We start from the raw sequence: 27,817 nt of genomic DNA, 5'->3' as shown, positions 1-27,817 counted from the left end.
CTTCTGGTGTCCCTTCTGCTGGAAGTAGGAGAGGATTATGCTGCATTTGCAGGTGGGAAAGAGGAGCAAGCCAGGCATGGGGCATTGAAGGGTCAAGGGTTTGCGTTTGGGTTCAGGCGGCAGTTCTCAGTTGTGCCGCCTCCTGGCTGTGTGACCCTGGGAAAGACTTCACTCCTCCCAGGCACAGTTCCCTTAAAACGTGGATTGTAACAGTACCTACCTCATGCGGTAGTGAGGATTCAAAGGGGCAGCGCTGGACAGCACTTAGAAGTTATCCCCAAGTAAGTTTAAGTGTTTCCATGAGGAAGCCGGCCCGCCTGTCCTTCTGAGCCTCTTGACTGTGGGAGAATGGGACCGGGCCCATGCAGTCAGCTCTACAGGCCACACCCTCCCCTGGGTTCACTGCCCTAGGAACAGGAGGTTCACAGAAGTGCCGGGAAGGAGGCTGAGCGCCCCACAAGATGGGGGCTCTGAACCCTGCAGGCGGCCCCTGCTTGCACGAAAGACCAAAGCAGGAGAGTCGGGCCCAACTCCTCCAGGGGCCCAGGGAGCCGTCTCTGCCACAGGCGGGGTGAACACCGGCTCCCTCCGTCTCTACAACCGTGGGTGGCTCAAGGCCAAGTCAGAAGTATCCTTCACTACATTCTAACCGCTGTCATCTAATTCTGGGTTGACCAACACGTGGGAGAAAGTCCTTGCAAACACTTTAGAGCCCTAATTCCAGTTATTAAATCAGTAGTACACTATTTGTGTGTGAGTATTAACACAGACCAGGGGATCAAGAAGGGGTGGGGCTGGGGAGAAGGGTTGTGCCCCGCCGGTCCAGTGAGAACACGGGAGGGAGTGGTCCCCTTAACGCAGGGTACCGTGTCCCGCCCAAAGCGGGCTCCGACACAGAAACCCCCGCGCTCGGCACAGAAACGCGGACGCGGTCTGGTCGCCGGACACACTGGGCCGGCGCCCACTGAGCGGACCGCGGGCGAGCGCCCGCCGTGCTGTAACGGCGCCGCGCGTGCAGCGCGCGCAGGAATCCCGGAGCCCCGGAGCCGCTAACAGCAGGGAGAGGCGGGCCGCGAGCCAGTGCGCACGCGCGCCGCTCCCCCTCGGCCCCGCAGGCGCGGTGAATCGAGCGTCGAGCAGGGCGGAGGGCGGCGCAGATCGCCGAGCGGCCTCGCCCCCGCGCGCGGCTAGAGACCCCAACGGTCGGCGCCCGCGGCGGATCCGACGCCTGGCTTGGTGCAGGGGGCGGCTCTACGGGGATTCGAAGAAACGCGGGTACGTTTGGGGCGCCGGGGACAAAGAGCCCAGTCGGGACCTGGGAGAGTCGGTGCAGGACGCGCGCGCGGCCTGCGGACGTGCTGGCGCCGGGGGCGTCGGGGTCCTGCCCGAACCGGGGGCGGCGCCCATGGCGGGTGCAGCCTGGAAGGAAAGGGCCCGCAGTTAGACGCAGTCTCCACTTGAAAATGGGTCTCCGGGGCTGGTGCGCCTGGGGAAAGAGGGAGGGCACCCCGGGGCAGATGAAAACTTCGGGAAAGACAGTGGCCGGACAGTTGCAGCCTGCGGGAGAGAAAGGAAGTGCCCGGGAAGAGGAGTGGGGGCTTCCCAGGGTAGATGAGGTCTCTGGAGAGGAGGGGGGTGCTCAGGCAGATGCGGCTTCAGGGAGGGAAGGGGGGCATCAAGGATAGACGGGCCTTAAGGATAGAAGGGGATTGCCAAAGGCCAGACGGGGCTTTGGTGCGAGAACAGGGGCGCCCAAGGTAGATGCAGCCTTAAGACAAGTGGAGCTTAAGGGAAGATGAAGCCCCGGGGAGGAAACGGGGGCGCCTCGGTGCAGGTGCACCCTCAGGGTGAGAAAGGGGACGCCCAGGGGATGGTGCTGCCACAAGGAGGGATGGGAGAAGGCACGTGAGGTGGATGAGGAGGCTCTGAGGCTCAGAAGGTCGAGGTCACTGGGCTGTAAGCCTGCCACACTGCCCAGGTGGGGTGGGCAGGGGAGGCCATTTCATTAAGGCGGCCTCCCTCCCGGGAAGTGCTGAGCAGGTGTTCATGGAATGAGTTATTGAATGAGTGCCTGTTCAGTCCTGAGATTCCTGAATTCCCACCTTGGCTGACTGCTGATGCCCTCCTGACTTTCTTGGCGACCCCACAACGTGGTTCTCCCGGATGCATCTGGGGTCCTTTTCTCAGCCTTTGGTGAGACTTCAGGGTTGCCCCCCATTTACTGATGACAGTTCTTCTCTTTTCCAGGGCATCTTCCCAGCCTGCTTTTGTACAAGATGTTGGGGTTTTTGCAGCGCCCTGTAGTGGTGACGGCTGACATCAACTTGAACGTCGTGGCTCTGACTGCCGTGGGGTTACTGAGCCGACTGTGGCGACTCTCCTATCCAAGGGCTGTGGTGTAAGGCAGGCAACTCCATTCATGGTGAATCGGAAAGAAGTGTAATTTGTTCAGTGCACCGGTAACAGGAATTCCCTTTTTAAACAGTGTAAATGGGAGAGTAAAATTCTAGGCTTCTTGGTGATGGGTGTTGTGGGCAGTTAGAGGACAGACCAGCTTGTCCCAGGCCAGCCCCTGCAGAGCCCACCTGTTTGGTCTTGCCCCAATGGTCTGTAGCAGGTGCAGTAGCCTTACGTGACCATTTACAGTCTGAGAGTGGAGAGTGGAAGGTTGAGGAATTTGAAAGTGAGTTCTCATTGACCTTAGACTGTACTCTGTCATAATGGGAAATGATTGCTGTTATTATTAAAGGGCTGTTTTTTATCTGATTAATACATGTGTCCTTCTCCGTTTAACTTCTTATTATGGAAAACATCAAACATAGTAGAGTAGGGAGAATAGCGTAGTGATCCTCCATTGAAGTATTCAGCACCCACCTTCAACAGGTAGCAACTCTTAGCCAGCATCCTCCCTGCAGTGGGTTTTTTTCAGTGAAATCTTAGACATTACATTTCATTCAGAAATAGTTCAGTATATATCTCTGAAAGATCAGGATTTTTAAAAGCCACATGACCACAGTAGCATTCTCAGGCCTGGGAAGTTGACAGCGATTCCTTTGTGTCAGCAAATGTCCTTGATTGTCTGCACATGTTTTGCTGGGCCTGGTTCCTGCGTGTCTCCCCTCTCCACCTGCAGCTGCCTCGTTGGGTCACCAGGTCTGACTCTGACCCAGCCCCAGATGCGCTGGGGGCCGGGGGACTGGGCTTGCGTCTGTGAGGCCTTTCAGGAGGCTGGGTGACAGTGCACCCGACATCAGAAACTAGGGGGAGAAACAGAGTCTGTGTCGGAGAAGCCTCCTGCGTGCCCGGCTGTGCTTGGCGAATTTCTCCTCATCCTTATGGGTGGAGGACGCTGGGCACGTGTCTTAATATTTGGGGATGCCACGCGGTTGGGGCATCGCTCCCGAAAGTCGTTTGGAAACACAGGTGTGCGTTTCTCCCTGCCCCTTTTTTTTTACAGTTAAATTTCTAGTTGAGTTACAATGTGGGTTTGCTTTTCAGTTTCGATGAGGTATATTATGGCCAGTACATCTCTTTCTACATGAAGCGGATCTTCTTTTTGGATGGCAGTGGACCGCCACTCGGCCACATGCTGCTGGCCTTGGGAGGTAGGATTCATCAGTAAGAGACATAGCCCTTTAAAACTTGTAAGTGAAATTTCTTGAGGGCCAAAGCCATGTCTTCTTGATTCATTTATCATGGTTTCCCCGTAGCCTGCCACAGTTTGGCACTCCAGAAATATTTGCTGAATGGGATAGTCATGGATCTTCTGTTTTAGGTTATTTGGGAGGATTCGATGGTAACTTTTTGTGGAACAGAATTGGAGCAGGTAAAAAGATCATTTTCATTTCCCTCGTTTGCGTCTATTATGATGGGGAGGTAGTGGCTTTCATGGGGCTTGACAACGGTTTATTAACCTAAGTCCAGCGTATGATAGGTTGTCTTACAAGTGAGAGACTTCCCATAAGTGTGGTCAGTATCTTAGTGTTGACAGTGGTTATTTAACCCTGGGTTTGGTACATGCAGCACACTCGTTGCATGGTATCTGATTGCACTTATCTTTTGTATGTATAAATTTTGCATGTTGCCACACGTTTCTGGAAATAGGTGGGGTAAATGTGTAAGTAAAGCATTAACTAATTTCAGAATCCTTAGTTCTCATGCCTGTGCTTGATGACTACGTAAAGCTAATTTCACCTGCACTCAGTTTCTCTCGTGGCCCCCAGTCTTGTAAACTTGGGTTTGAGAGTCTATGAACGAGATACTCCGTTGGAAAACACACCTGCAGTATATGAAGGTGGGGTGTGCATGGTGCCCCCTGCTCCGCTGTGGTTGCTTTTCCAGAATACAGCAGCAACGTGCCCGTGTGGTCCTTGCGCCTGCTGCCGGCCCTCGCGGGGGCCCTGTCAGTGCCCATGGCCTACCAGATAGTGTGGGAGCTCCGCTTTTCTCATTGTGCCGCCATGGGAGCTGCGCTGCTGGTGCTCATCGGTAAGACCTGGGCCTCTGCCTGCTTTGTCACGGCGCAGGGAGGAACTGAACCCCGATGTTTGTTACATTTCAGCCCGCGGCCCAGGGGAGTGGGTGGGTTTAGCAGATGTGCCCCTGCAGCGTTTTGTGTTCACAGGAAGGAAGGAAGGAAGCACGTCCAGTTCCACGAGAGTTGACTCTGGGAGTCTCCCTGCTCCAGGCTGTGGGCCTATGGAGCTGTGTGGTCAGACTTTAACATTCTGGGGGTGTGGCCGTATAGAGGGGGCAGCCCAGACAGTGCTCCTAGATCCGCCACGAGCACCCTCACCTCCAACCAAGTCTGTCACCAAATGATAACCTCGTTCCGCCACATCCCAGGCCTCGACCACCTGAGATGCACTCAAGGGTTAGTGGGTATTCCTCAGAAAGGATCTTTCAGCCGAGATTTATGAACAAGTGAAATCAAATCTGATGAAAAGTTAGACTAGAAAATGAAAAGAATTGGTGTTTATTAAGTGATGACTGTAATTGAGGCCCTGTGTGGATATGATGCTACAACATTCACGGTGGCCCTGCAAAGTCGGTGTTACTGCAGGTGAGAAAAACGAAGACTCAGCAAAGTCCAATGACTTGCCTGAGGTCACACAGGTCTTGGTAGGCGGGCTAGACACTGAAGAACTTGCTTTCGCGGTTCTGGAGCATGTCCCCCTTCTAGCCACCCCATTCTGAACTTCCCTCCTTCACATTATGTGACTTTCGGGATCTGTCCGTTTCTGTGAAAGTTTTTATCTTTATAGATTTGCCCTTGCTGCCTTACCACTGACCTGTGGCTTGTCCTTCTGACAGAGAATGCTCTGATCACTCAGGCGAGGCTGATGCTCCTGGAATCGGTGCTGATATTCTTTAACCTGCTGGCCGTGCTGTCCTACCTGAAGCTCTGCAACTCCCAGAAGCACGGGTATGGAGGATGGGGCGCGTCCCTCCCGATCAGCGGGGAGGGTCTCCGTGGTTTGTTGACCTGAGAACATCTGATACTGTTCACTTTGGGGAGCTGCTCGCTGATTGTCTTTCAGTCGCCTAGAGCGGCCCTTGGCTTGTGACTTCATAAATACGTCCTCATTTTTCTGTAACTTAAACTAACTGGGAAATTGTTGTGATCAAAAAGAAAAATTCTACCAGGACTAATGTTTTGGGAGATAAGGATTCATTTTTCTTATACCTGAAGCCTGGTACAACCAGCCGACCCCAAGAGAGCTCTGAAACGTGGCCTTGTCGGCCTTCGGGAAGCAGTTGGTGAGCTCTTCCCAGCTTTGTTTTCCTGCTTCGCCGTAGGCCCTTCTCTCTGAGCTGGTGGTTCTGGCTGACGCTGACGGGAGTGGCGTGCTCCTGTGCCGTGGGGTGAGTGGTCCATGGGTCTGAGGCGGTGTCTGCGTCCTCCTCGTGCCCTGTCTCATTTTAATTTTAACTCTGTGTCCGTCGTGTCTTTTCAGCATCAAATACATGGGTGTTTTCACGTACTTGCTCGTGCTGGGAGTTGCTGCCGTCCATGCCTGGCACCTGATAGGAGACCGGACTTTGTCAAATGTAGGTGTGGGTGTCGAGTGCGGGGTGAGGCTGGCCCACGTGGGGTGCGTAGGTGGGTGTCACAGGGGCGTTTGGGGAAAAGGTTCCAGAAGAAGACGGGCCTGGGCGAGGCTCCGCGTCCCTGTCCGCATGGGAGGTCAGAGTTTCCGCTGCTCGCTCTCGCGGAGCCTGCGATGTCTGAGGTGGCACGCCTTTCCATACAGCAGGAAGTGACTTTCCCTCCATCTTCTGCAGGTCTGTGTGCTCTGTCACCTGCTTGCCCGAGCAGTGGCTCTGCTGGTCATCCCGGTCATCATGTACTTGCTCTTCTTCTATGTCCACTTGGTTCTGCTCTGCCGCTCTGGGCCCCACGACCAGATCATGTCCAGTGCTTTCCAAGCCAGCTTGGAGGTAGGAAAGGATGCCGCGGAGGCCCTAGAAAGAGGATGATGCTCGACTCAAAGTTTTCTTATATAAACACCATCACGTGAGCATTGGAGGAAAAACCCAATCGAGAGATGAGGACTCCATCCACTTCAGTGTTTTAAACTAACGCTGAGTATCCTGGTGGTATGGAAATAAATGCAGGGCTTTGCTCCCTTCACTGCTGGAGAAGGGTGTGAAGTCCTGCACATTCTGGGCGGTTGCAGAAGCTTCATAGGATGAGCTTGACTCTGGCATTCGTTCATACTGATTTTGCAAAAATAGTAAAATGTCCCAGTTGAGGTGGTAGGAGCGTTGACTCTGAACTCAGACAGACCTGCTCTTCCATGCTGGCTCTGTTGACGGCCAGTTCTGTGTGTTTGGGCAAATTCCCTAACTTAGCCAAGTCAGGGTTCTCATCTCTTGAACAGCCATAATTGCTGTCACCGCAGGAGGCCTGTGGGGGCTGTGAGGGGTGTGGAGGGATCCCCGGGTGCCTGCCCCCGAGGCAGTCAGTCCCCGGAAGCTCCGGTCGGGATTCTGTAACGTGGTACCACACGCCTGTTCCTGGCTGTACGACGCAGTCTAATTCCAGCGCCCCAACCGCGCCCACATGGAGGAGCGGCCGTCGGCGGATGTGGACTGGTCTCGCTCACGCGGCACCTTTTCGCTTTGTCTCAGGGAGGGCTGGCTCGGATCACACAAGGCCAGCCCCTGGAGGTGGCTTATGGGTCCCAGGTCACCCTGAGGAACGTCTTTGGCAAACCGGTGCCTTGCTGGCTTCATTCCCATCAGAACACCTACCCCATGATGTAAGGAAAGTGACCGTTTGAATTCCAAGATGCTAAAATGTTTTGTTTTTTCACATTTTTGCCATTAGCAGCTTTCACTTTAAATGAAGAAGTCTAAGAGGCAAAAACAAATTGCACTCTCAGATCCTGACTATCGAGGAGTCTTCTTGTTTCTGTGTGTAAGACGGTGAGCGGGACCTGCTGAGCACAGGGCCCCGGCGCTCCCCGTGTCGGCTGTGCGACCCCCGCGCACGGGCGCTCGCTCCCGATGGAGTTCTGCTCAGCTTCATGCCTTCCGGCCCCGCTGAGATTTCAACTCGCCCGTTTTATCCTATTTTCCCCTGAACACCTTGCTAGGTAGTATTTATAGGAAGCTTAGGAGAAAGGCCACTGGCTGTTCGCCGGCCACTCGCAGATGCATCTCTTTTTGGCTCCTCCACGCAGATACGAGAATGGCCGTGGAAGCTCCCACCAGCAGCAGGTGACCTGTTACCCCTTCAAGGATGTCAATAACTGGTGGATCGTGAAGGATCCTGGAAGGTGAGGACAGGTCCTGGACTCGCACGGCTTGCCGGAGGAGGCCCCTGTGCTCAGTCCCAGCTCTCCTCCCCGTTCCCCTCCCTCCCCGCCAGCTTTGAGACCAGCTCTGGGCTGATGGCCTGCCCTCCCAGGTTAGGCCCTGCCATCCCGGGTTAGGCCCTGCCGTCTCGGTTAGGCCGTTCCAGGTTAGGCCCTGCCGTCTCCATTTGGCTCTGCCGTCTCAGGTTTGGCCCTGCCATCTTGGTTTGGCCCTGCCGTCTCGGTTAGGCCCTGCCATCTCCGTTTGGCCCTGCCATCTCAGGTTTGGCCCTGCCATCCCGGGTTAGGCCCTGCTGTCTCCGTTTGGCTCTGCCATCCTGGGTTAGGCCCTGCTGTCTCCGTTTGGCCCTGCCATCCTGGGTTAGGCCCTGCCGTGTCGGTTAGGCCCTGCTGTCTCTGTTTGGCGCTGCCATGCCGGGTTAGGCTCTGCCGTCCCGGGTTAGGCCTTCCCTGGTTAGGCCCTGCCATCCCGGGTTAGGCCCTGCCATCCCGGGTTAGGCCCTGCCATCTCGGGTTAGGCCCTGCCATCTCGGTTTGGCCCTGCCATTCCCAGTTAGGCCCTCCTGTCTCCGTTTGGCCCTGCTGTCTTGGGTTGGGCCGGTCCTCAGTGAACTGCCTGCCCCGCCTCTCCTCCTGGGGTTGTACACACAGGTCCCAGCTCCCTTCCTCCTCCGCCTTCACTGCCTCTCCCCTCCGTATGAAACAAGAGTCTCTCTCAGAGGTGTCTTCTTGCTCAGGCCTCACAGATGGAGGTCCCCGTTGCTCTCACTCCCCGCCTCTGTCCGTCAGCCAGTCCTAGTGATTCTGCCTCCCGACAAAATCTCGAACCGTCCTAGTGTCCATCTGCCCCCCTCCTGCCTCCCCCGACAGTCTGCTCCCATGCCGTCCCCCCTTGGCTTCAGCAGCAACCCCCCGCCCTGTGGTCTTTTGAAACATGGGTCACCCTCCTCCTCAAAGCCCTCCTGAGCTGCTGTTGGCCCCTCATGGTGGCCAGCAGGGCCTGTGCAGTCAGCCCAGCCTCCTCCTCCTTCCTGCCCGCTCCTGCTCGGCTCTGCCCCGCCTCTGATTTCTAGAGCCAGGCAGACTCCTGCCGTCGGCTGTGCATGTGCTGTCCCCTCAGCGTGGAACCACCCTGCCTGCCGCTCCTTCTTGCTTAAGACTCGAAGGTCAGCTCTCTGGGAGGCTGCCTTGGCCGCCCTCCAAGGCTCCCTGCCCCTCTCTGTCCCTGTCCTGCCGTCTCCCTCATATCCATGGTCTGTCTTCTGCTGACTGGATCTGTGTGCTGGCGTGTTCATTCTCTCCTTAAACTGAGTAACGTGAGGGCAGGGGCCCAGGCGCAGCAGCGCCCAATGTTGGGAAGGCCTTGCACACTTCCAGGGAGCAGATAGTGGACGAGAAGGCCTGTCTGTTAGGAGGAGTTCTGGGTGGGAGCCTTTATCGCCGTGGCGTTCATAGACAAATGGAGGGCACCGAAAGGTGATCGTGGCAAACGGAACTGTGGGCACCGAAAGGTGATTGTGGCAAACGGAACCGTGTTTGGAAGTTTGGACGGTGACCTTGGGTTTCAGGAAAGAGTTAAACGAAATGTATGTGTTCTGTTCCTATATGAGTTCACCTCGTCTCAGTGCAAATTGATGGGCAGCTGCACTGTTCCAGGTTCCCCTGCTGTGAGGCCCAGAGCCCTGCTGCCCCGTGAGTGTGGTTGTCTCGCAAGGGCACCGTCCAGCCCGCGCTGTGTCTTCCAGGCATCAGCTGGTGGTGAACAGCCCTCCAAGACCCGTGCGGCATGGGGACATTGTGCAGCTGGTACATGGCATGACCACCCGCCTCCTCAACACGTGAGTGCCTGTGGAGTTTCCTCTGCTGTTGCTTCCGAGCAGAGCTCGCCGACTCTGGTCTCTCCACCCCCGAGTGGAGCAGCACTGTCCTCTGCACTCAGTGTGCGGAGGGGACCCCAGTGACGGCAGCTGGGGGTGGCGGTAGAGCTTAGGTAAGTCAGGGAAGACGGAAGCACCTAATCCATCCCACAGTAGGAGGCCCGGGAGCTTTGAAGGATGTGGTTGGTGAGCAAGAGAGCACTAGGGAGCTTGCACAGAACGAAGCATGTACCCTTCCACAAAGTGGCACCCACCAAAGGATGAGTGAGTCTAGAAGGATGGAAGTTGGGGCTACATAGGAAGGATCGCCAGTGTTGGCCCTTGGTCCTGACCTGACCTGACCTGTGACCGGCCTCTGCGTATCGACGTACCTGGACCTACCCCACCTGCCTCTTGGGTCATCTTGTGAGGTCTTAACGACTCCCATATGTGGCTTCAAGTCCTGGCGTCCCCCTTGAGGCCACAGCTCTGGGGTGCTAGCAGTCTGGCCTCTGGCCCGCTTCTCCCCGGAAAGAAGCGGTCGCTCAGCCAGCACCCGTGATTCCTCCTCTTCCCCTCTTCCTCTCCCATTCTGCATTACTCCATCAGGAAATCCTGTGGCCTCGGCCTTTGGAATTGACCCCAGATGGGTCACTTCCTCCCCCTCCCTGCCCCCTCCCAGGCCAGGCCCCGTCCCCTTTGCCCTGTGCTGCTGGAGCCGACGCACCAACCTCCCACCTCCGCTCTCCTCGCGCAGCAGCCCGTGGCGCCCTCTGAGGAAACACCATCTACTCATGTCACTTCTCTGCAGAAAGCTCTCCAGTGACTTCCACGGTGTGACTGTCACTCTCCCCTGGCTGCAGGACCCTGGGGACCCAGCTCCTGGTGATGCCTTGGTGACCTTCATTCCAGTCACCCTAGCCTTTCTGCTATCCCCACAACGGCCAAGTGCAGCCCCCCTGACACCTTCACGCTGGCTGTCGGCCCGGAATGGTCTTTGCCTCAGATCGCCCAGGGCCCACTGGCTCACTTCCCTCAGCTGTCAGCTGAATTGTCCTCTCCTCAGAAAGCATTTCCCAGGGGCCGTCCCCACCGTGTGCATTTTATTGGTGGCGCTCATGCAGCCCGGGCTCTCTGGTCCGTTCGTGCGATGGTCTGTCTTCTGGGGGCGTCAGGTGGTCTCATGGCTCACTGGGGCCCTCCAGCTCCTCCACAGTGCCTAGCCCTCGGTGTCACACAGCAGGAGTAGCGCGTGGTGGGACCGTGTGTCTGGATGTCTGAGGTCGGTGTCACAGTGGGCACCTTGTCTTCCAACAATATTCCTGGTGCCTCAGCCATTTCTGAGTCCTGGCCATCAGGGAGCTGCCAGCCTGCACATGGCCGTGCTCCTGGGACAGTGGGCACCTTCCTCTGAGACTCGCATTGTCCTTTGAAAGTGGGATGGCGAGACCTGCACAGTTTAGACTGACATCTGTGAATCCCACGTCATGTGTGCTTTCCCCCAGGAATGAGGTCATTGCAGGGTCTCTGCCTGGTCAGTTTCCATTTCTCCCCAGGCCCTTAGGTGGCGTGTCCTTGTGTAGTGGCAGCTAGGAGACCTGGTTGTCCTTTAAGGCTGAGCTGGCTTTGTTTCTGAAAAGCAGCGTTTTCCCCTTAAAGCGGTCCCTCTGCAAGCATGGTTTGGTTTTCCAGGCACGATGTCGCGGCCCCCCTGAGCCCCCACTCGCAGGAGGTCTCCTGCTACATCGACTACAACATCTCCATGCCCGCCCAGAACCTCTGGAGGCTGGTGAGTCCAAGCCGGAGACGGTGTCGCGATGGCCGTCGATGTGCGCACTTTCTAACGCAGAGTGTTCAGAACCGCCGTTTAGACTAGTTCTGATTCAGATGTAAAATTAGGCAAGCGATTGTTCGTCATGAAAAAGTCATAAATGGTGTCACAGGGAATAGACTTCCTTTCCCCTGGAATGTGAGAATCTGGGTGGTTTTCCTCTCTCTGAGGAACGAGTTTCCAGAATGATTGCTAAATGCTGGGCTCTGTGCGACGCACGTGGCCCTGCAGGCAAAGGTTCCCTGTGGCGTGGTCACTTGCTCAGTCGGAAGATCAGGTCACTGAACACACAGGGTCGGGGGCTCCAGCCACCCTCCCTTCACCAGGGAGCCTCTTCTGTCAACCCTGCCTGACAGTAACAAGTGCCCTCGTCACAGGATGCCCTGGGAGGGGCCTGGCCCTCCCGTGGGGGATTCCTCAGGACTGCCCCTTCCTGAGGCAGCCTTCCTGCCAGTGACCCTGGAACGTGCTCCCCTGATAGAATCACTCTCGCTCTTCAGGGCTGCCCACAGAGTCCTGGGCAGGTAGCAGGGAAGCGTTCTGTTACGGGGCCGTGGCGCCGTCTGGGAATTCAAGGCTGTGAGTGAAATGCAGTGGCACTCCCCTGCAGTTCTCTCCATGACAGTCGGGCTCCTCCCAGCCTCCAGCAGGCTGCAGCCGCTCCCCACTTGACACCAGCCTCCCCTCCCCCCCGCCCCATTTGGGTTCTCGATAGGGTCAATGACACGTCTGCCGGATGCCGTGCTGCTCAGAGGGGCTCGCGGCACACGCAGGGCTCTGCAGGCCTGCCTTGCCCTTTTGTGCACAGCAGCACCTCTGTTGCGTGTTGCCTTCTCTGTGCTGCAGATACTTGTGTGCATTCTGCCTCCTCGTCCTCTCCTCCCATGTTCCCGCCTTGACGGGGGTTGTTTGTACCTGCTTCTTGTCACCTGAGCTCTCCTGGTGGAATTTCTACTGAAGGTCCCCCTATTCCCCTGGCTGCTGCCAGCTTATTGCTGATCCCTTTCCTCCTCCTCTGCCTCCTTAGTCCCTGCTGTTGGCACCTTTGGCTCCACATACACACATTTCCAGAAATTGAGGAATGAGCTCATGGAGCAAGAGGGGGAGGACAGCTGACCACAGAGTGTGCCTGCTCCGTCCTGCTCCCGCTTAGGCCCGGGGCTCGCTGGTTCTCACAGCAGCCGTGTGACTCACAGGGTCATCATGAGGCTCCGAGAAGCTGAGACAGCTGTGCCGGCTGCTCTTCAGGTGTTACTGTGTTATTGCCCAGCAGCAGGACTCCCCTCCCAGGGCATCGTTCAGGACGGGCTCTGTCCTTCCTCTGTGCCAGCTTTGTATTTGCCACATAGGGACTAAGAAATGCTCCGCGTGGGGCCGCGGTCTGAGGCCTGTCCGTGAACAGGCGCGTGGGGAGGGCCTCCGTCTGTTCGGTCTCCACCGTGAAGCCTCTGTGTGCTGCCTCAACGGAGCGGGGTGCGCCCCCAGTCCGCCTGGCCCCAGCCGCGTACGCAGGCGTGTTAGGAAGAAGGGCGCAGGCGCCATCCAGGATCAGCCCCTTAGCTCCCTCAGGGGCTGGTCCCCTTACATCAGACCAAGTCGGTTTCATTGTTTGATGACTGGTCTTCATTGTACATTTAAGGAAACTTGAGAAAGAATGGAGTGATTGTCGAGACCTGCTTTTACAGGACATTGTGAACAGAGAATCCAGTACAGAGGTTTGGAAGACCATCTTGTCGGAGGTTCGCTTCGTGCACGTGAACACCTCCGCCATCCTGAAGGTAAAGGAGCGCGGCTGCTGGCCCGGCCCGCTGAAGCTGGGGGCTCGCTCACCAAGTCCACTGCGGACCTCTTCAGGCTCGCTGGCCTCTTACCAGGCAGGACATTTGGTCCGAGTCGTTGCCGTGTTTACACCGAAGGCGGGGTCTCTATAACTGCTCAGAACTGAATCCTAACTGAAGAGCCCACCACAGAGTCCGCTGCCCTTGTTGGCTGCCGACAGTGGCCGGGTGGGGCTCCCCTTCCGGCCTGGGGGACCCAGCGACTCGGGCTTTTCCCATGGCGCCCCTTATCTTCCTTGGTCTTGCTAGCTGAGTGGAGCGCACCTGCCTGACTGGGGGTTTCGGCAGCTGGAGGTCGTGGGGGAGAAGCTGTCCCCGGGCTACCATGAGAGCATGGTGTGGAACGTGGAGGAGCACCGCTACGGCAGAAGTGAGTCCGCCTGGCCAGGCTGCTTCTGCCTGTGAGCTGCTTTAATAGGACGCCAGCACAGAGCTCTGCTTTGGGTGGGGACTGACCGCATTCCCACGCTCCGTTACCAACACCCCCGCCCTGTGCTTGGCGGAGCAGTCAGCAGCTGCAGGTGTTACTCTGAGGTGCCGATGGAAGGCAAGCTGAGCTCTCAGGGTCAAAGGATCCGAATCTGATGGGGTGTATGGCAGAAGGGGGAAGCTAAGTGGTTTGACGGAGTCGTTGTGAGTTGTTTGAAAAGCCGGGAAGTCAGCTTTTTACTCACCTGACAGCTTCTGTAGTGAGCTCCCTGACCTTACTCTACTCATGTTTTTTTGGATTCTGGTATGTTCTGTCAGGCCAGGAACAGAAGGAGCGGGAACTAGAGCTGCACTCACCTACTCAGATGGACCTGAGCCGAAACCTGAGCTTCATGGCCCGATTCTCGGAGCTGCAGGTGACGGCTCGCTGGAGCTGGCCCCCGCCACAGGGAGCACTGTGGTCTGTAGCATGCTCTCCTTCCCCACGCCAGTCTTTCCAAGGGGACCTGGCACGGCGTAAAGGACCATTTCCCTCTCCACCGTGAGTGACGCGCACAGCACTCTTGGTCCCCTGCCTTGTGGCTTTGCAGGCAGGAATAGTCAGGACCTAGGGAGGTTCTGCAGCAATGTTGCATTGCCACATTCAGGGTCTGTTCTGAGGCTCCCCAGGTCAGGTCAAAAGGGGCCAGGGTCAACATGATGGAGCCCGAGAGAACTCAGAGCCAGAAACTCAGGGTCCCAAATCTAAAACTGCCGGTCGCACCAAGTCCAGTTACTTAACCTCCAGGCGAAGCAACTGGAGCCCCTGGGGTGGGCACCTCCCGGGGCCACAGCCGGCTCAGAATTCAAGTCTCCTGACGAGCATGCCCATCGGCCTGTCACGCTGCCTCTGCTCCTGATCCCAGTGAACTTGAGGTTGGACACCCCATGCGAAGGGGCAGCAGTTGACTTTGACCCTCTGACAGACCCCTGAGCAGTGAGGCGTCTGGCTGTTTGTCTGACCCAGCGCTCTGGCTTTCTCGCAGTGGAGGATGCTGACGGTGAGGAGTGATGATTCCGAACACAAGTACAGCTCCACGCCGCTGGACTGGGTCACCCTGGACACCAACATCGCCTATTGGCTGCACCCCACCACCAGTGTAAGCCGAGCGGCCATGGCAGCTGCAGGTGGAGTGCCCGGTGCCCCGAGGCGCCTCTGGTGCTCAGAGCAGCCATTCCATCCTCCCAAGTCTGGCTTTCTCCAGAGCTGTCCTAACAAAGCCTGGCTGGCTGTTCTCTAAATACCGTCAGATGCCAAGGAGGAAGGTCCTGGCATGTCTGCATGTCGGAGGAAACCGGGCTTTACTGCTTTTGTAGGAGTGCATTGTTCCCCTCTGGCAAAGGTGGTTTTCCCAATCTTCCCCCTTCATTTGCTGCATGGCACCGGGTCCGAGCCTGTGGGCACTTCGTTTACATCCACATTGTCTTCACCCGAGACCCGGCCCTGGAGCTGGCCCGGCATCAGTGCTCAGCAATTAGGCTCTGAAGGAGCACGTGCTCAGGGTGCACAGCTTTCTCCTTCCTACCCATCTGGAGTTGAGAGATGGCTCCTTCTGAAGCAGGGTCTGAGATGAAATCTCGCCCGTGGGGTGGGCCCAGGAGTTCCTGCTTTGCTCCGCATAGCTCTGTGTTAGTCCCTCTGAGGTCAGCTCTGTCCTTAAGAAAGAGTCCCTCTGCTCCCAGCTTTCAGTTTCAGCTGACAAAGTTGAAGCCTCAGCACTTCTCTAGACACCTGTCAGGAGCAGGCCCGCCCGTCCTGGCAGTAGGGGTGGAGGAGACTAGAGCCAATGGTGTCTCCCTGTGCCCCTGCAGGCTCAGATCCACTTGCTTGGAAACATAGTGATCTGGGTATCGGCCAGCCTCGCCACGGTGGTGTACGCGCTGCTCCTCTGCTGGTACCTGCTCAGACGCCGGCGCAGCATCTGTGACCTCCCCGAGGGTTAGTGCAGCTTGCCCGCATGCATCTTTATGCCTCTGCCTTCTAGTTCTGCCGAGAGCTCGTTGTGCTTCCGGTGAGAGCCAGCCTCACCAGGAGCCTGCACCTTAAGGCGACCCCTTTGCTTCTGGATCAAGGGAACTTAAATTAGTCTTGTCACCGGGAGACAAAATGTTGCACTTTGGTTCCCACACTGTGTTAGCGGCTTCTCTGGGGAAGTGCGGCTAACGGGCAGGCATTGCTCCCTGACCCCCAGACGAGAGCACAGCCTTAGTGCTGCAGTTCCCGCGGCCCCCAAAGTGGCTGGAGAGGACAGAGCAGCCAGCAGGCGCTTAGTCTGGGGTGATGGTGGTTTGCAAGTAACAGAAACCCACTTAAAACCGCCTTAAGGGGCCGGCCGCATGGCCAAGCGGTTAAGTTTGCGCACTTCACTTCGGCGGCCCAGGGTTTAGACATTTCGGATCCTGGGCGTGGACATGGCACCGCTCGTCAGGCCATGCTGAGGCGGCGTCCCACATAGCACAACTGGAAGGACCCACAACTAAAATATACAACTCTTTACCAGGGGGCTTTGGAGAGAAAAAGAAAAAAAAATTGGCAACAGTTGTTAGCTCAGGTGCCAATCTTTAAAAAAAAACAACAAAGAAACCCGTCTTAAAACAGAAAAGGAATAAAGACGCAGGGCAGGGCAGGGCAGGGCCCCGGAGGCCATCAGGAGCCGTGTGGCACCCTCTCCCTGCCCGTCTCCGGGAGCTGGTCCATTCTCTCTGCTGACTCCCTGCTCCACCAGGCAGGTGGCCAGATACGGCCCCTCCACTACTCCCAGAGGAGTATTCACAGCTGGGTGTTCCCAGATGAGCCAAGGCCAGTGGGGAATCCAGCAGTAAGCTTGCAGGGGCCTGGCCCACCAGGGGCTGGGGTTTCTCAGGGGAGAGGGATGGTGAGGACCCAGGGTTAGGAGTGGGGAGGAAGAGTGCGAGCATGTGCGTGTACCTTAAAGATAGCAAGCAGCTGGGCGGACAGGCAGAGCACCTTTACAGAGAGAGGGGGCCCAAGTCCACAGCACGGCCGTGAGACGACCTTCCCCGCAGATTCCTGGCTGCGCTGGGTGCTGGCCGGGGCCCTGTGTGCCGGCGGCTGGGCCGTGAACTACCTCCCCTTCTTCCTGATGGAGAAGACGCTCTTCCTGTACCACTACCTGCCCGCGCTCACCTTCCAGATCCTCCTGCTCCCCGTGGTTCTGCAGCACATCAGCGACCACCTGTGCAGGTACGCGACCTTCACACCGCCCCTCTCGGGGTCAGGGTCAGGGGAGTCATTGATGATTCCAGTGTGACGTGGAATGGGTTAAGATCACAAAAGAGGCGTAGACAAGGTGCCACAGGGTTCAGAGGACAAGGCTCAGGCCGGCTGGCAGACGAAAGCAACCGATGTGGATGGGGACCAGGAGGGATGTTTGTGGCCTAGAGAACACCAGGAGCAAAGGCCAGGGATAGGGGACAGCCTTGTATTCTGGAACAGCCAGTGGTCATTGACCGGCTCTCATGGTGTGGGGCAGAGATGAACCAGACAGCTCTGGGAAGCAGAGCAAAGGGCGTGGACTGTTTTGGGTAGTCAGGGGCCTCAGGGCTTCTCAGGAGGGCTGTGATGTGACCGTACTGGGCTTCGGGACAATACTCTGACATCCAAGTTTAGATGGAGCAAAAGCTGGGGAGATTCCAGAAGCAGAGGAGGGAGGAGGGTCATCTCCGTGCAGTGGACAGGGTGCAGTAAGGGCTGGTGACAAGCAGGGTGGGAGGAACAGAAAGGCTGTGGTAGGTGACTGAGTGCATGGCAGATGCTGAGAGGACGTGCGGGGAGAAGTCCCAGGGAGGAACCAGCCTCCCGCCCTGCCACGCTCTGCTCTGGCACCGCAGGTCCCAGCTCCAGAGGAGCCTCTTCAGTGCCCTAGTGGTGGCGTGGTACTCCTGCGCCTGCCACGTGTTCAACACACTGCGCCCACTGACCTATGGGGACAAGTCACTCTCACCTGGCGAACTCAGGGCACTTCGCTGGAAAGAGAGCTGGGACATCTTGATCCGAAAACACCAGTAGGACACAAGCCAGGGAAGGACGCGTGGGCTGGGGTCAGGACAGGTAGAACCATCTTTTGTATTTATTTTTGACAAGCAGAGTGGCTCTAAGCTTGGTGGAGACTGGCCAGGCTCGGCAAGGATTCTGTTCTGGTTTCATTCTTGAAACAGCTCTCTGATGAGCACCTCATCCTGAGCAGTCTAATTCTTCCAGGCAACAAAACATGCCCTCCGCGTCCATCTCCTAAGAGCTGAGGACACATTGAGTGTTGAGTGGCTGGTGTGGGACTTGTGATGGAGACGGCAAGGCAGGCAGGGGGCTGGCAGCGACAGGGTGTTAGGGCTGAAGCAGACGCGGTCCCCGCCTAGCTGACCGATGCGGGTGTGAGTGCGACCAACAGGCCTGGGCCTCCCTCCCAAGCACCCGCTGGCCTGTCCCCAGTGAGGCCTTAAGGAATCGCCCTGAGCAGGTCAGTGTCACATAAGCTACTGGAACGACGAGCCTTTGCTGAGGCAGACGTGGGACCCTCTGGGCACTGAGAAGCCTGTGTCAGTCCTCACTGCTGCTGAGACCCCCTGCAGGAGACTGCTGACGTGTGCGAGTGGGCTGCATCTTCAGCAGTCTAGGTTGTGTCATCCATGCATCTCCGTGTCCTGAATTTGCTTTTTAATGTAATTAAAAAGGGACAAATTGGCACCCATGTTTGGTGTTATTTATTGACTCTCTTTCCAAAAGGGGACAATAAGCCTGACAAAATTGTCACATAGTCAGAATCCAGCCATGGAGCTCAGTCGTCTCGTGTAACTAGTTGCTACTCGGTAAGGAAACCAGAGTGCCCATGCAGGTGGCCAATGGCAAGGGGAAGGGGCGCTTTTAGAGCCAGGTGGGCAGAGCAGGGGTGCTTGTGGCTGTGGGCCTGGGGGGTGCAGGGACTGGCTGGCTTTGGGCAACAGTGTCTGCTTCCGCTCCTCCATTCCAGCATACACCCTGCACTTGGCCCAGGGCCACCTGAGGGACCACCTGCCCAGACAGCACCTTGCACTTGGGGGTCCTGGGTAGGACTGTGGACGCTGTGCGCGCCAGCCCGCCTTCTGCCCCGCCCACGGGGGCCCCACGTGTGTGCTTGATGCTGGTTAAGAAACGCTGATCCCAAGGCTCCTGCCCGACCCGCACAGGCCAGGAGGAAGGAAACGTGGCTATGTGGCCCCTCACGTCAGGGTGCCTGGATCCCAGCCCACTGGCGGGTCACGAAATTGGGTTAACAGGTCACAACTAGAACGATGTCATGAAATAGAATAAAACAGAAAACATTTGGATGTATAACGTGAAAAGGGAAAGTATCATCTCTTCAAACCTTTGTTTCGGTTGTAAGTGCGTGTGAACCAGATCGTACTAGATAAAGCAGCTCTCACTGCGGTTCGCTGTCAGGAACACCCTGGCACAGCCAGCGTCCCGGCTGTCTCCTTAGTGTTCCCCAAACACGTGCCTCACATTCCTCCTGGACGCGAGTGTCACAGGCCTGCCACACACTGTGGCTCTTCTCAGCAACCTAGAGACTCATCCCCCCAATGTGAGGAAGCAGGTGACGCCATCAGGAGCGCCTGCCAGTGTCCCGCCAAACTCAGTGTGGACATGCCCAGCTCCCCGCGAGGGTGTGGGGTGCTCGATCCCAGCACCACCCCCGTGCCGCCCGCTGAGAGGGAGCGGTGACTGCATTTTCAGGGGCAGGCAGGCACGTCCAGGTCCAGACCCTGAAGCCATGTCCGGGCCCCACCTGGGAGGCTGAGCACCCGCTCCTCAGTGGGGCCTGCTGCTGGACTCCAAGTGTGAGCGCTTGCCAGAGCTCAGCACCCCTGGGTGGGCCCCAGGCTCCGGAAAGGTCCTCTTGTAGCTCCGCCCGTTGGATGCTCCGCGGTGCCATTTGCAGATGTCACCGTTCAGGATGTCCTGGATGTGCTGCACAATCAGGTTGATGGCAACTGAAGCAAAGAGACAAGAGCGGGGTTAGCTGCCACTGGCCCCCATGGCCGAGGCCAGCGAGAGGGCTGCTGTGGCTGACTGGCGGCGCCTCCCCGCAGTGGCCCTGGCCGGGAGGGCTGCCCACTCACTGAAAGCCCGCGGTCACTTGGGAAGCACAGGTCTTTCCATGGAGGCATATGTCTGGTGCCAAGTCTCAGCAGACACAAAAATGAGCACAGTAAAACTTACTGGCTTGGTCTCTGAGGGTTTCTGTTAACTAAGAGCCCAGTTAAAATACTTTCTGCTAACAACTCCTTGTCAAATAGTTTTCAATACATATGGACTTTTTCCACCAGTTTTACTGAGATATAATTGACATAAGTATGTCTGAAACCTGTGCCACAAATGTACGCGGACAGGCCTCCTGCATCGGGGGTCCTCAGGAACCGTGCTCGGCTGGGGCAGTGCCTGCTCTGTGGCTCGGGGATGCTGACTGAGGGGGAAGGGCAGCCCGTGAGGCCTGGTTCTTACCCATATTGTCAACCCCTCGCGGGATTATCACGTCGGCATACTTCTTCGTCTGCAAGGCAAAAAGGAGGGTCTCGTAAGGATCTGCCCACCGCCCCCAGGGGATTTCAAGTTGCTGCAGGCTAGAAGCAATGGCAGGGTAGCAAGTCAAGGGTGTTTGGACGCCTGTCACTGGGGGGTAGGGTAGAGATGTGGGGTACCCATCAACCAGGCACGAGAGACAGCGATCCAAGAAGTGAGGTGGCCTGAAGAATCTGCCTTTCTCTCCTGGCGTCTCTGAAACGCTCGCTTAGCTTGTTCTTTTCCTTGCACACTGTCATAGGGGCCAGCTCTCTGTGCCTACAGCATAATTCACTGGGCCAAGTGAAGTGTGTGCCCTCCCACAACACAGGATGGTATTCCTGTGGAATTAGAAACCTACGAGAACCCTGGGGGAGCGAGCAGGACAGGACGCCGCGTGCTGAATCCTTTGATCACAGAGCTGTGCCGCAGGCAAGGACCCCTGCAGGCCCTGCTCCCATTCGTTTGTTCACCACCCATCGCATGCTCCCGCACTGAGGAACAGACTCCGTCAGGTACTCTCCTGGCTAGGGGCAGGGAGAGAGAGACACCAGGAGGTGCAGGGCTGCCGAGAAGGGGCCCCACACAGATGCTGCTGGGGGGGAACAGACCTGAATCGGGCAAAGCGGAGGGAGGAGCAGGAGGAAATGGTCTGCCCAAGGGACAGACCCGTGAACCATTTGGTGCTGCTGGCATGTGGATGCAGGCCAAGGAGGCATGTCACAGGAGACAAGCCACGGAGGGGGTAGGGACTGAGTCCTGGGGACAGCTGTGTCTGCAGGCAGTGGAGACCCACAAAAGACTTGAGCACAAGAGCGCCAGGGCTGGCTTGCACTGGGCTTGCTCACTGGGGTGGGGTGCAGACAGTGGGCCGAGCGGGGCAGGAGATGGAGCCCAGAGAAGGGCTGAGGAGGGTCTTAACTGCAGGGATGGGGGACGGACATGGTCGGCTCAGCCAGCAACGTGGGCGGCACGTAAAAGGGAGGGGGAGGGAGTTCAAGGACGACGCTCAGGGCGAGGACAGTGCGGCCTCCACACAGGCTCACTGGGTCAGATTTGGAGTCCAAAGTTTTACTGCAAACTACCTACTTTGCCAAATGTCTTTCTGTAAATAAGAGAAAGACTGAAATGGTCAATTTACTCTTCTAATTATTTCCCAGAAACTTGAGAACGTAAAATAAAAATGTTTTCTTTAAATAGCAGCAGATAAAACTCATTCGTCCTACTCATCCAAAGCAGAAATCCTGGTTCCAGTTCTTTTGTGCTGGATTTTTACCTTCAAGAGGCAAAATATTGTTCAACTTCCCTTTAAAAAGCTCCAATTTGAGTAGAGCCACAAGTCCCATCTAGTTAGAAATGTGAGATGGGGGGAGACGGCCACACAACATGTGAATTCCTTCTCTCTGCAAGCCAGCTGGACCTCAGAGTGCCGGCCAGAAGCAGCACAGAGAAACACATGGGGTGGATGAAGTCACTAAGCACCTACTACGTGCCAGATACCATTTTTGGAGGGAAGACAAAAATCTCTGTCTTCGTGGAGTTTATCACTGTGAGGGGAGGTAGGCAAAAGACAGCACTGGTCGGACGACCACAAGTGCCCTGGAAAGACAGACAGGCGGGAGTGGAGGGCCTTCGGGGTCATGCTGGGAAGGCAGGTGACCTGGGTGAAGGCCTGAAGCAGGAGGCAGGGAGCCGGTGTAGACACGGGAACTAGGGCTTTTCTAGGCAGAGGAGGGGCAAGCACAGAGAACACGTGGAGCTGAGAACTGCTCCCTGGGGGCTGGGCTCTAACAAATGAAATTCTCCATTCCTGAGTCATCACTCTCAGACCGGGCGCCACTTGTCCTTCTGAAAAGGGAGGACAGGCATTCCCAAGGATGCAAACGGCAGGTACCGGGAGGCAGAACTCCTCGAAGGCTGGCTTCACAAAGGTGGTGTACTGGGTCAGAATCTGCTCCAGGTCCCGCCCGCGGTGCACATCTCGGAGCACTGCAGCAACAGGAGCAAGGCAGCGCTCTCAGACCTCGAAGCCATCGCCAGCCTTGGCCAGGGGCAGACAGCCTTGGCCCGCGTCCACCTTACCTCTTCTCGACAGCCTGACGTCGGAGTCAGTGTCCACAAAGAGGCGCAGGTGGAACATGTCCCGGATCTCCTGGCTGTAGAACACCAAGATGCCCTCAAACAGGACCACGTCCGCAGGGTAAACCACGGTGGTCTCCGGCAGCCTGTGAGGCAAGACCAGGAAGTGGGCCCTGCTGGGGACAGTCTCTGGGCCACGCAGTCAGCTTTGATCCCCAGGCACCGACTCCATGGAGGGGACGGATCACGGTGGGGGAGAGAGGTATGCACAGAAACCAGTGGGGCAGGGCCTGCTGTGGGGCGGTCTGTGTAAGGCCCAGAGGGGCCGCCCTCACCAGCTCCCAGCCCCTCTCCCCTAGAAACCACCTGCTTACCTCGAATGGGTCACAAAATCATAGGTTGGGACCTCGACAGTTCTCCCCTCCACAATGTTTTTCAGAGTCCTGTGCATCAAATCATTATCAAAAGCATCTGCAGGAGTGGAACAAAAAGCAAGACAATCCAGGTGTCCTTGTGCTGGGGACAGGAAGGAAATTCCTCTGCCTTGGGGTCACCCAGCCACAGCTGGGTGCTAGTGGTACCAACGACCCTAAGGAACATTGGGACTGGAAGCTGCCCATGCAGGTTACATTTGCAGAGCCCCCTGCAGTCCCACAAACCACAGGATGGACCTGTCCTTGCTGCCCTCAGGCAGTGCCCAGCCCAGGCTGCTATCCCAGCCTAAGTCTGAACACAGGGATTCCCTGATCGGCCAGCACTGGGAGGGAGGTCCATCAGTGTCTGCTTCTCTCTATTTCTGGGAAATAACCAGAGACTGACACTTCCTGGGCCTTCTTCCCATGGATCCCTGGGAAAGGAATGAAGACAGGAGCCAGCCACAGAGTGGAATCTTCTAGTAGCTGCAGGCAGGGGCAGCCTGGCTCTTCCCTCATCTCCTCCCTGTCCACCTGTTCCCCTGGCCCCTGACCAGACCAGGAAGCGGAGCTTCAGGGCCTCCAGCTCCCGCTTACCCACTGCTGGCCTCCCGAGGACTTTGCCCCACAGCAGGGGGAACGAAAGGCCACTGTGGACAGTGGTGTGTGCAGAGGGTCCTCACAGTAGGAAGCTGAATGGATTTCTCCCTGACCATGGTGCGGCAGAGCAGAGGTCCTGAAGGCCCCTCGGCTGTGCAGACTTTCTGACCAGCGCCAACCAGGGGAGCCAACAGCTCCTGCAGGGCTGCCCGGGGCCCAGAGAGCTGGGCAAAGCCCTTCTGACTTGACCGCCCAGCCCACTCCACCTCGGGCCACCCGGGAGATTTCAGGGAACACCTGGGTCTCTGCCTCCCCATCCCAGTCCCGCAGCCTGCCCTCCTTCCCCGGGTGGTCTACCTGGGTGATCAAAATTGTACTGTCCCTTCAAGGCCTTGGCCTTCTGTTCTGGGGTCAGAACCTTATAGAAGCTGTCTTGGCTCAGGATAACCAACTTCCGCTGGCGGTGGTCCACTTCGTTCTGTCCCAGCAGCTCCATGATCTTCTCACACACAGTTGACTGGGAATACAGAAACAGGATTCCCCGCCTGGAACCGCCCATCCCGCCTCGGGCGCGGGGCCCTTCCTCAGCGTTTCTGCACGGCGCTGGCTTCTGGAGCCACCGACCCACGGCCCCGAGGGGCTGCCCGGCAGGCCGGCGACAGGTGTGGCCGGACTTGGCGGGACGGTCGCGGGGCACCGGCGGGGGCAGCACGGACCTGGGGCCCGAGGCGCCAGGCCAGCGGGGAGGCTTGCGGGGAGCCCGAGGGCCGGCGCGCCCCTCGCCCGGCCCAGGCCTGGCCCACCACGGCCGCGGCCCTTCCCCCGGCGCCCCCGCCCCCGCCCGGGAGAGGGCCCTGGGCAGCCAGGGCCCGGGGTCTCGTCTCCGGACCGAGGCCAGGCGGGCGCCCGGGGCCCGGGGCCGGGGTGAGCGGCGACACGGCAGGCCCCGCCGGGCCGCCAGCCCCTTACCTTTCCGCTCGCCGTGCCGCCGCTCACCCCGATTAGGAAGGGCCGCTGGTGAGGACGGTCCGTCTCGGGCGCGGCGCCCTCGCAGTCGCCGCCGCCTGCCGAAGCCATCTCCGGCCCCGTTCGCCCGCATCGGGTTCCTCGCTCCAGCCGCCTCCCCAAACAAACCGGCCCACCCGCCCCCGCGCAGAGGTGGGAGACGCCCCCCGGAGCTCCACTTCCGGGAGGCGCGTGGCGCGGCGGGGGGCGGGGCGGCGCGGGGCGCGGCGGGAGTTGTAGTCCGAGGGCGCCGCACATGCGCAGCCAGGGCGGCTGTCCCTGGGGGATACGGCGGCCGCTTGGCATGCTGCCGGTCGCGCCTCGTATTTGCTGCCGAAAAGAAAAGTCGCTCAATATCGCCACCGGCTGCGAGAGTCTCCAGATATCTGGCGGCCTCCTCAGCAGAGGCCTGTGGCCGGGAAGTTTCCCTTCATGCACCTCCGGTGCATGGGGCCTTCGTGGATGAGCCCCCGGGACTGCGGGGCCTGGCCCGGAGGATCAGTGCCAGCACCGGCAAGGCAGACCCTGAGCCCGGTGACTGGGGTCGGAACCCGGAACCGGCGTTGCCGCCTACTGTGCGGTCACCCAGAGAGCGCGCCCTCAGCTCCTGCCTCCACCACCCGAGTCCGAACTTTCTCGCCAGGCACAGCCTTAGCCCTGCCTCGGCTCATCCGTGCTCCAGCCCTTCCTCCACACGGACCACCCGAGTTTCCTAACGCTGCCGGGGTCGCGTCACCCACCCACTCCCCCGCTGCAGCCTTCATTGCCTCCCCACTGCCTTCTGCAGCAAGTGCCGGCCCTCCCCAACCTCCCCAGCACGTGGTGGGCAGGTGTCCCATGGGATGACTTTTCAGACTCCCGCACTAGGTAGGCTGTGAGCCGGGAAGGCAGAGACCAGGTCTGTTTGATTCCACCTGCACCCTCGGCGCCTGGCAGAGGAGGCAAATACTGATCCATTCAAATTGTGTATTTCCCCCAAGGCGTCAGACTCTGCACGTCTAGCTCCTAAGGCATCGTGAGCACTCCATGAATATTTGATGATGCTGAAATACGATGCAGGAGACTAGAGTAACGAGCAAACGTCGAACAAGTCATGTTTCTGTAACTTCAGAGGTGTCAACCCATCTCAGGAGGGGTTACAGGCAGCTTCTGCTGATTAGGGGGAGGGCATGTGAGGGGGCTTGGGCCTCCTGAGCCCTGTGGACCCGGACAAGGGGAAGCTGATGAAGGGGCAGCTGGATCTGCATGAGAAAACCACTGTCTAACTGAGAGCAATTTACATGGGAGCTCAAAACAGGAAAGTCCATTCACCCATTCATGGTGAGCATGGCAAGGTTAGGAGTCAGGCTCTGGGGTGAGAGCTGGGTTCAAACCTTGCCTCTGCTGGGTGACCTTGGGCAGTGATGTGGTCATTTCCTTCCCAAATGGGGGAATGTTATCACTTTTTTTTTTTGACTGTCCTGAATTGTTTATTGGGTGAGAGTTTTACAGACATTACTTACATTAGCGGTAATGGTGAAGCTGGAGAGTATTGCGCCTTCTCCAGGCTGCACGGTGAGAACCACCAACCGTGTGGTGGCCCCTCCCGAGGCCACGGCTCTCGCGGCCTGCAGGTGTCAGCCCTTGCATTTCCCTGTGCTTGTGTCAGGTTTGGGTGTCAGGATTTCTTCTGATAGCTTTATGGAATGGATCAGTGAGGATAACTCTAAAGAATTTGTACGTGGAATCTTCGCCAACCCAGTAAGAGTTTGGGACTCTCAGAGCCCCACAGCGGCGTCTAGCTTGCTCCTTGGCGACAGACTGCAGCCTTTGAGCAAACTTCAGCTCATTAACACCATGATGGACAGGCCTGCCGGAGGTGGCACCCTTAGGAACTCGTGTTTGTGGCCAGCATGGCGTGCAGGAATGTGATATATGACATAACCTTGCTTGGCCTTGTATCCAGTCTGCGCCCTTGCTTGGGGGGTGGGGGGCGCGGGGGGCCCTGTGGAGCGCAGAGAGCTGACGGTACTGCCAGCACCTCGCCCTGAGAAGAAATCGTGTTACGCCTGACTGCTTCTTCCTCCACAGCTCCTGGATGTACTTGGGAGCCCCCATCCTGGCTTACCTGGTGGCTGCCGCGAGACGGGAAGGCCTGACTTTTTAAAATTAGCGTTTAAGTGGAGCACAGGGTGCTGGATGGTGAGCAGAGGTTCAACAACAGACCACCAGAGAAACTGGAATAGAGAAGTTTATTGCTCACAGGGCCTGGAGGAAGTATACCGCACGCCTCCAGGGGCCACACGGGGAGGTGAAGGCGGAGGGGATTGGGGCAGGTGCCTTTATAAGGTCCATGAGCAGAATGCTGTGGGATTCCTGGGCTTGGGCGGGACTGGTCAATGCAAACCGAAGGAGCAGGTTTTGGTAAGCCCCAGGGGGTCTGCTCTAAGGGGCAGGCGCTGGGGGCAGGGGAGACTGTTGACCCCCAAGGGCCGTTGGGGAAGTCACCTCTGGAACTTACATTTGCTTGTGACTCTGCTGGCTGCTGTCCGGGGCATGCGCCCGTGTGAAGGGGCTGATGTCAGTTTAAAGTCTCTGCAGGCCACTTGACCAAACACGATGAATACCGAGGCAGCAAGACCATGGAGCAGCTTGGCCAAACTCGCAACACGCAGCTCACACGGAGAGGCTTCCACGCTAGAGCACCCAAAGGGCCTGGCGCGGGACCCGGCCCCCGAGAGGCGCCTATTCTGTGTTTTCGTTGGTTCTGCGTTAGTCTGTTTGGCATCCATTCATCACAGGGCCAATTCTATTAACTATATTTTCTTATTGTTTGTATTCCGTTTTTTTTTTCTTCTTCTCCCCAAAGCCCCCTAGCACATAGGTGTATATTCTAGTTGTTGTGGATCCTTCTAGTTGTGGCATGTGGGACGCCGCCTCAGCGTGGCCTGATGAGCAGTGCCATGTCCACGCCCAGGATCCAAACCCATGAAACCCTGGGCCGCTGAAGCAGAGCGAACTTAACGGCTCGGCCACGGGGCAGCCCCTTCTTATGGTTTGTATTCTTGATGCTCTGGCATTTGGGGGCCTGACAGACCCTCCCCTTCCTGAGGCTTGCCCAACTCTTAGTGATAGCAAAGGGAGCACCTCTTTCATCTGCAAACCAACCCATCCCTGCCCCCTCTTATCTAACTCTCGCACCCTCCCACCAAGCCTGGGCAGCCTTCCCCCAGGATCCTCTGCCCAGCATCCCTTACCAGAAGACACTCCGGCCCCTCCCCAGCTGGGCCAGGCCTGCCTCGTCTGGGTTCTCACCGGCCCCTGGCATTTCAGGAAAGCACCTAACTCAGCTCAGTTATGTTGTAGGTT

At 57.7% G+C, this 27,817-nt stretch overlaps 2 protein-coding genes and 1 pseudogene across 14 annotated transcripts; 1 reads left to right on the top strand and 2 right to left on the bottom strand.

Moving 5' to 3' along the window:
- The first annotated feature begins 829 nt into the window (after positions 1–829).
- POMT1 (protein O-mannosyltransferase 1) lies at positions 830–18,521 on the top strand. 12 transcript variants are annotated; one of them, XM_044778533.2, is made up of 20 exons: positions 830–1,275; positions 2,248–2,459; positions 3,499–3,605; positions 3,776–3,826; positions 4,342–4,488; positions 5,314–5,425; positions 5,800–5,865; positions 5,958–6,051; positions 6,286–6,441; positions 7,135–7,265; positions 7,689–7,784; positions 9,569–9,661; positions 11,372–11,468; positions 13,196–13,288; positions 13,598–13,718; positions 14,096–14,193; positions 14,803–14,916; positions 15,629–15,755; positions 16,844–17,021; positions 17,669–18,521. In XM_044778533.2, the coding sequence occupies exons 3-20, from the start codon at positions 3,539–3,541 to the stop codon at positions 17,844–17,846; spliced, it is 2,019 nt and encodes a 672-aa protein (XP_044634468.1). In that variant the 5' UTR covers positions 830–1,275; positions 2,248–2,459; positions 3,499–3,538; the 3' UTR covers positions 17,847–18,521. The 12 variants fall into 12 exon arrangements, 11 of the variants coding, with proteins under 11 accessions (XP_044634468.1, XP_014718905.1, XP_014718907.1 ...); XR_011506191.1 differs by having other exon boundaries at positions 891–1,275; positions 2,248–2,398; positions 14,803–14,944; XM_014863419.3 differs by having other exon boundaries at positions 891–1,275; positions 2,248–2,398.
- On the bottom strand, positions 18,522–25,031 carry UCK1 (uridine-cytidine kinase 1). 2 transcript variants are annotated; one of them, XM_044778536.2, is made up of 7 exons: positions 24,434–25,031; positions 23,822–23,981; positions 22,826–22,922; positions 22,455–22,597; positions 22,267–22,361; positions 20,316–20,364; positions 18,522–19,804 (listed from the first exon to the last, which is right to left on the bottom strand). In XM_044778536.2, the coding sequence occupies exons 1-7, from the start codon at positions 24,773–24,775 to the stop codon at positions 19,623–19,625; spliced, it is 1,068 nt and encodes a 355-aa protein (XP_044634471.2). In that variant the 5' UTR covers positions 24,776–25,031; the 3' UTR covers positions 18,522–19,622. The 2 variants fall into 2 exon arrangements, with proteins under 2 accessions (XP_044634471.2, XP_044634472.1); XM_044778537.2 differs by lacking the exon at positions 22,267–22,361 and having other exon boundaries at positions 24,434–24,675.
- Positions 25,032–25,834: 803 nt separating this feature from the next.
- Positions 25,835–26,707, bottom strand: LOC106845383 (large ribosomal subunit protein eL15-like; annotated as a pseudogene).
- Between the last annotated feature and the right edge of the window lie 1,110 nt (positions 26,708–27,817).

The sequence above is a fragment of the Equus asinus genome, chromosome 10 (genome assembly GCF_041296235.1).
Source record: "Equus asinus isolate D_3611 breed Donkey chromosome 10, EquAss-T2T_v2, whole genome shotgun sequence".
Classification (NCBI taxonomy): domain Eukaryota; kingdom Metazoa; phylum Chordata; class Mammalia; order Perissodactyla; family Equidae; genus Equus; species Equus asinus.
Note: the sequence above shows the minus strand (reverse complement) of the source record. Positions and strands in the feature narration are given on the sequence as shown.

Bases quoted from the DNA above. Each gene is read 5' to 3' on its own strand.
- POMT1 (XM_014863419.3), top strand. From the start codon at position 2,277: ATGTTGGGGTTTTTGCAGCGCCCTGTAGTGGTGACGGCTGACATCAAC. The intron at 7,785-9,568 runs GTGAGGACAGGT...TGTGTCTTCCAG, and splicing joins ATCGTGAAGGATCCTGGAAG to GCATCAGCTGGTGGTGAACA. The intron at 14,194-14,802 runs GTGACGGCTCGC...GCTTTCTCGCAG, and splicing joins CCCGATTCTCGGAGCTGCAG to TGGAGGATGCTGACGGTGAG.
- UCK1 (XM_044778536.2), bottom strand. From the start codon at position 24,775: ATGCCAAGCGGCCGCCGTATCCCCCAGGGACAGCCGCCCTGGCTGCGC. The intron at 22,598-22,825 runs GTAAGCAGGTGG...CTTGCCTCACAG, and splicing joins GATTTTGTGACCCATTCGAG to GCTGCCGGAGACCACCGTGG. The intron at 20,365-22,266 runs GTACCTGCCGTT...TTTGCCTTGCAG, and splicing joins TCGAGGAGTTCTGCCTCCCG to ACGAAGAAGTATGCCGACGT.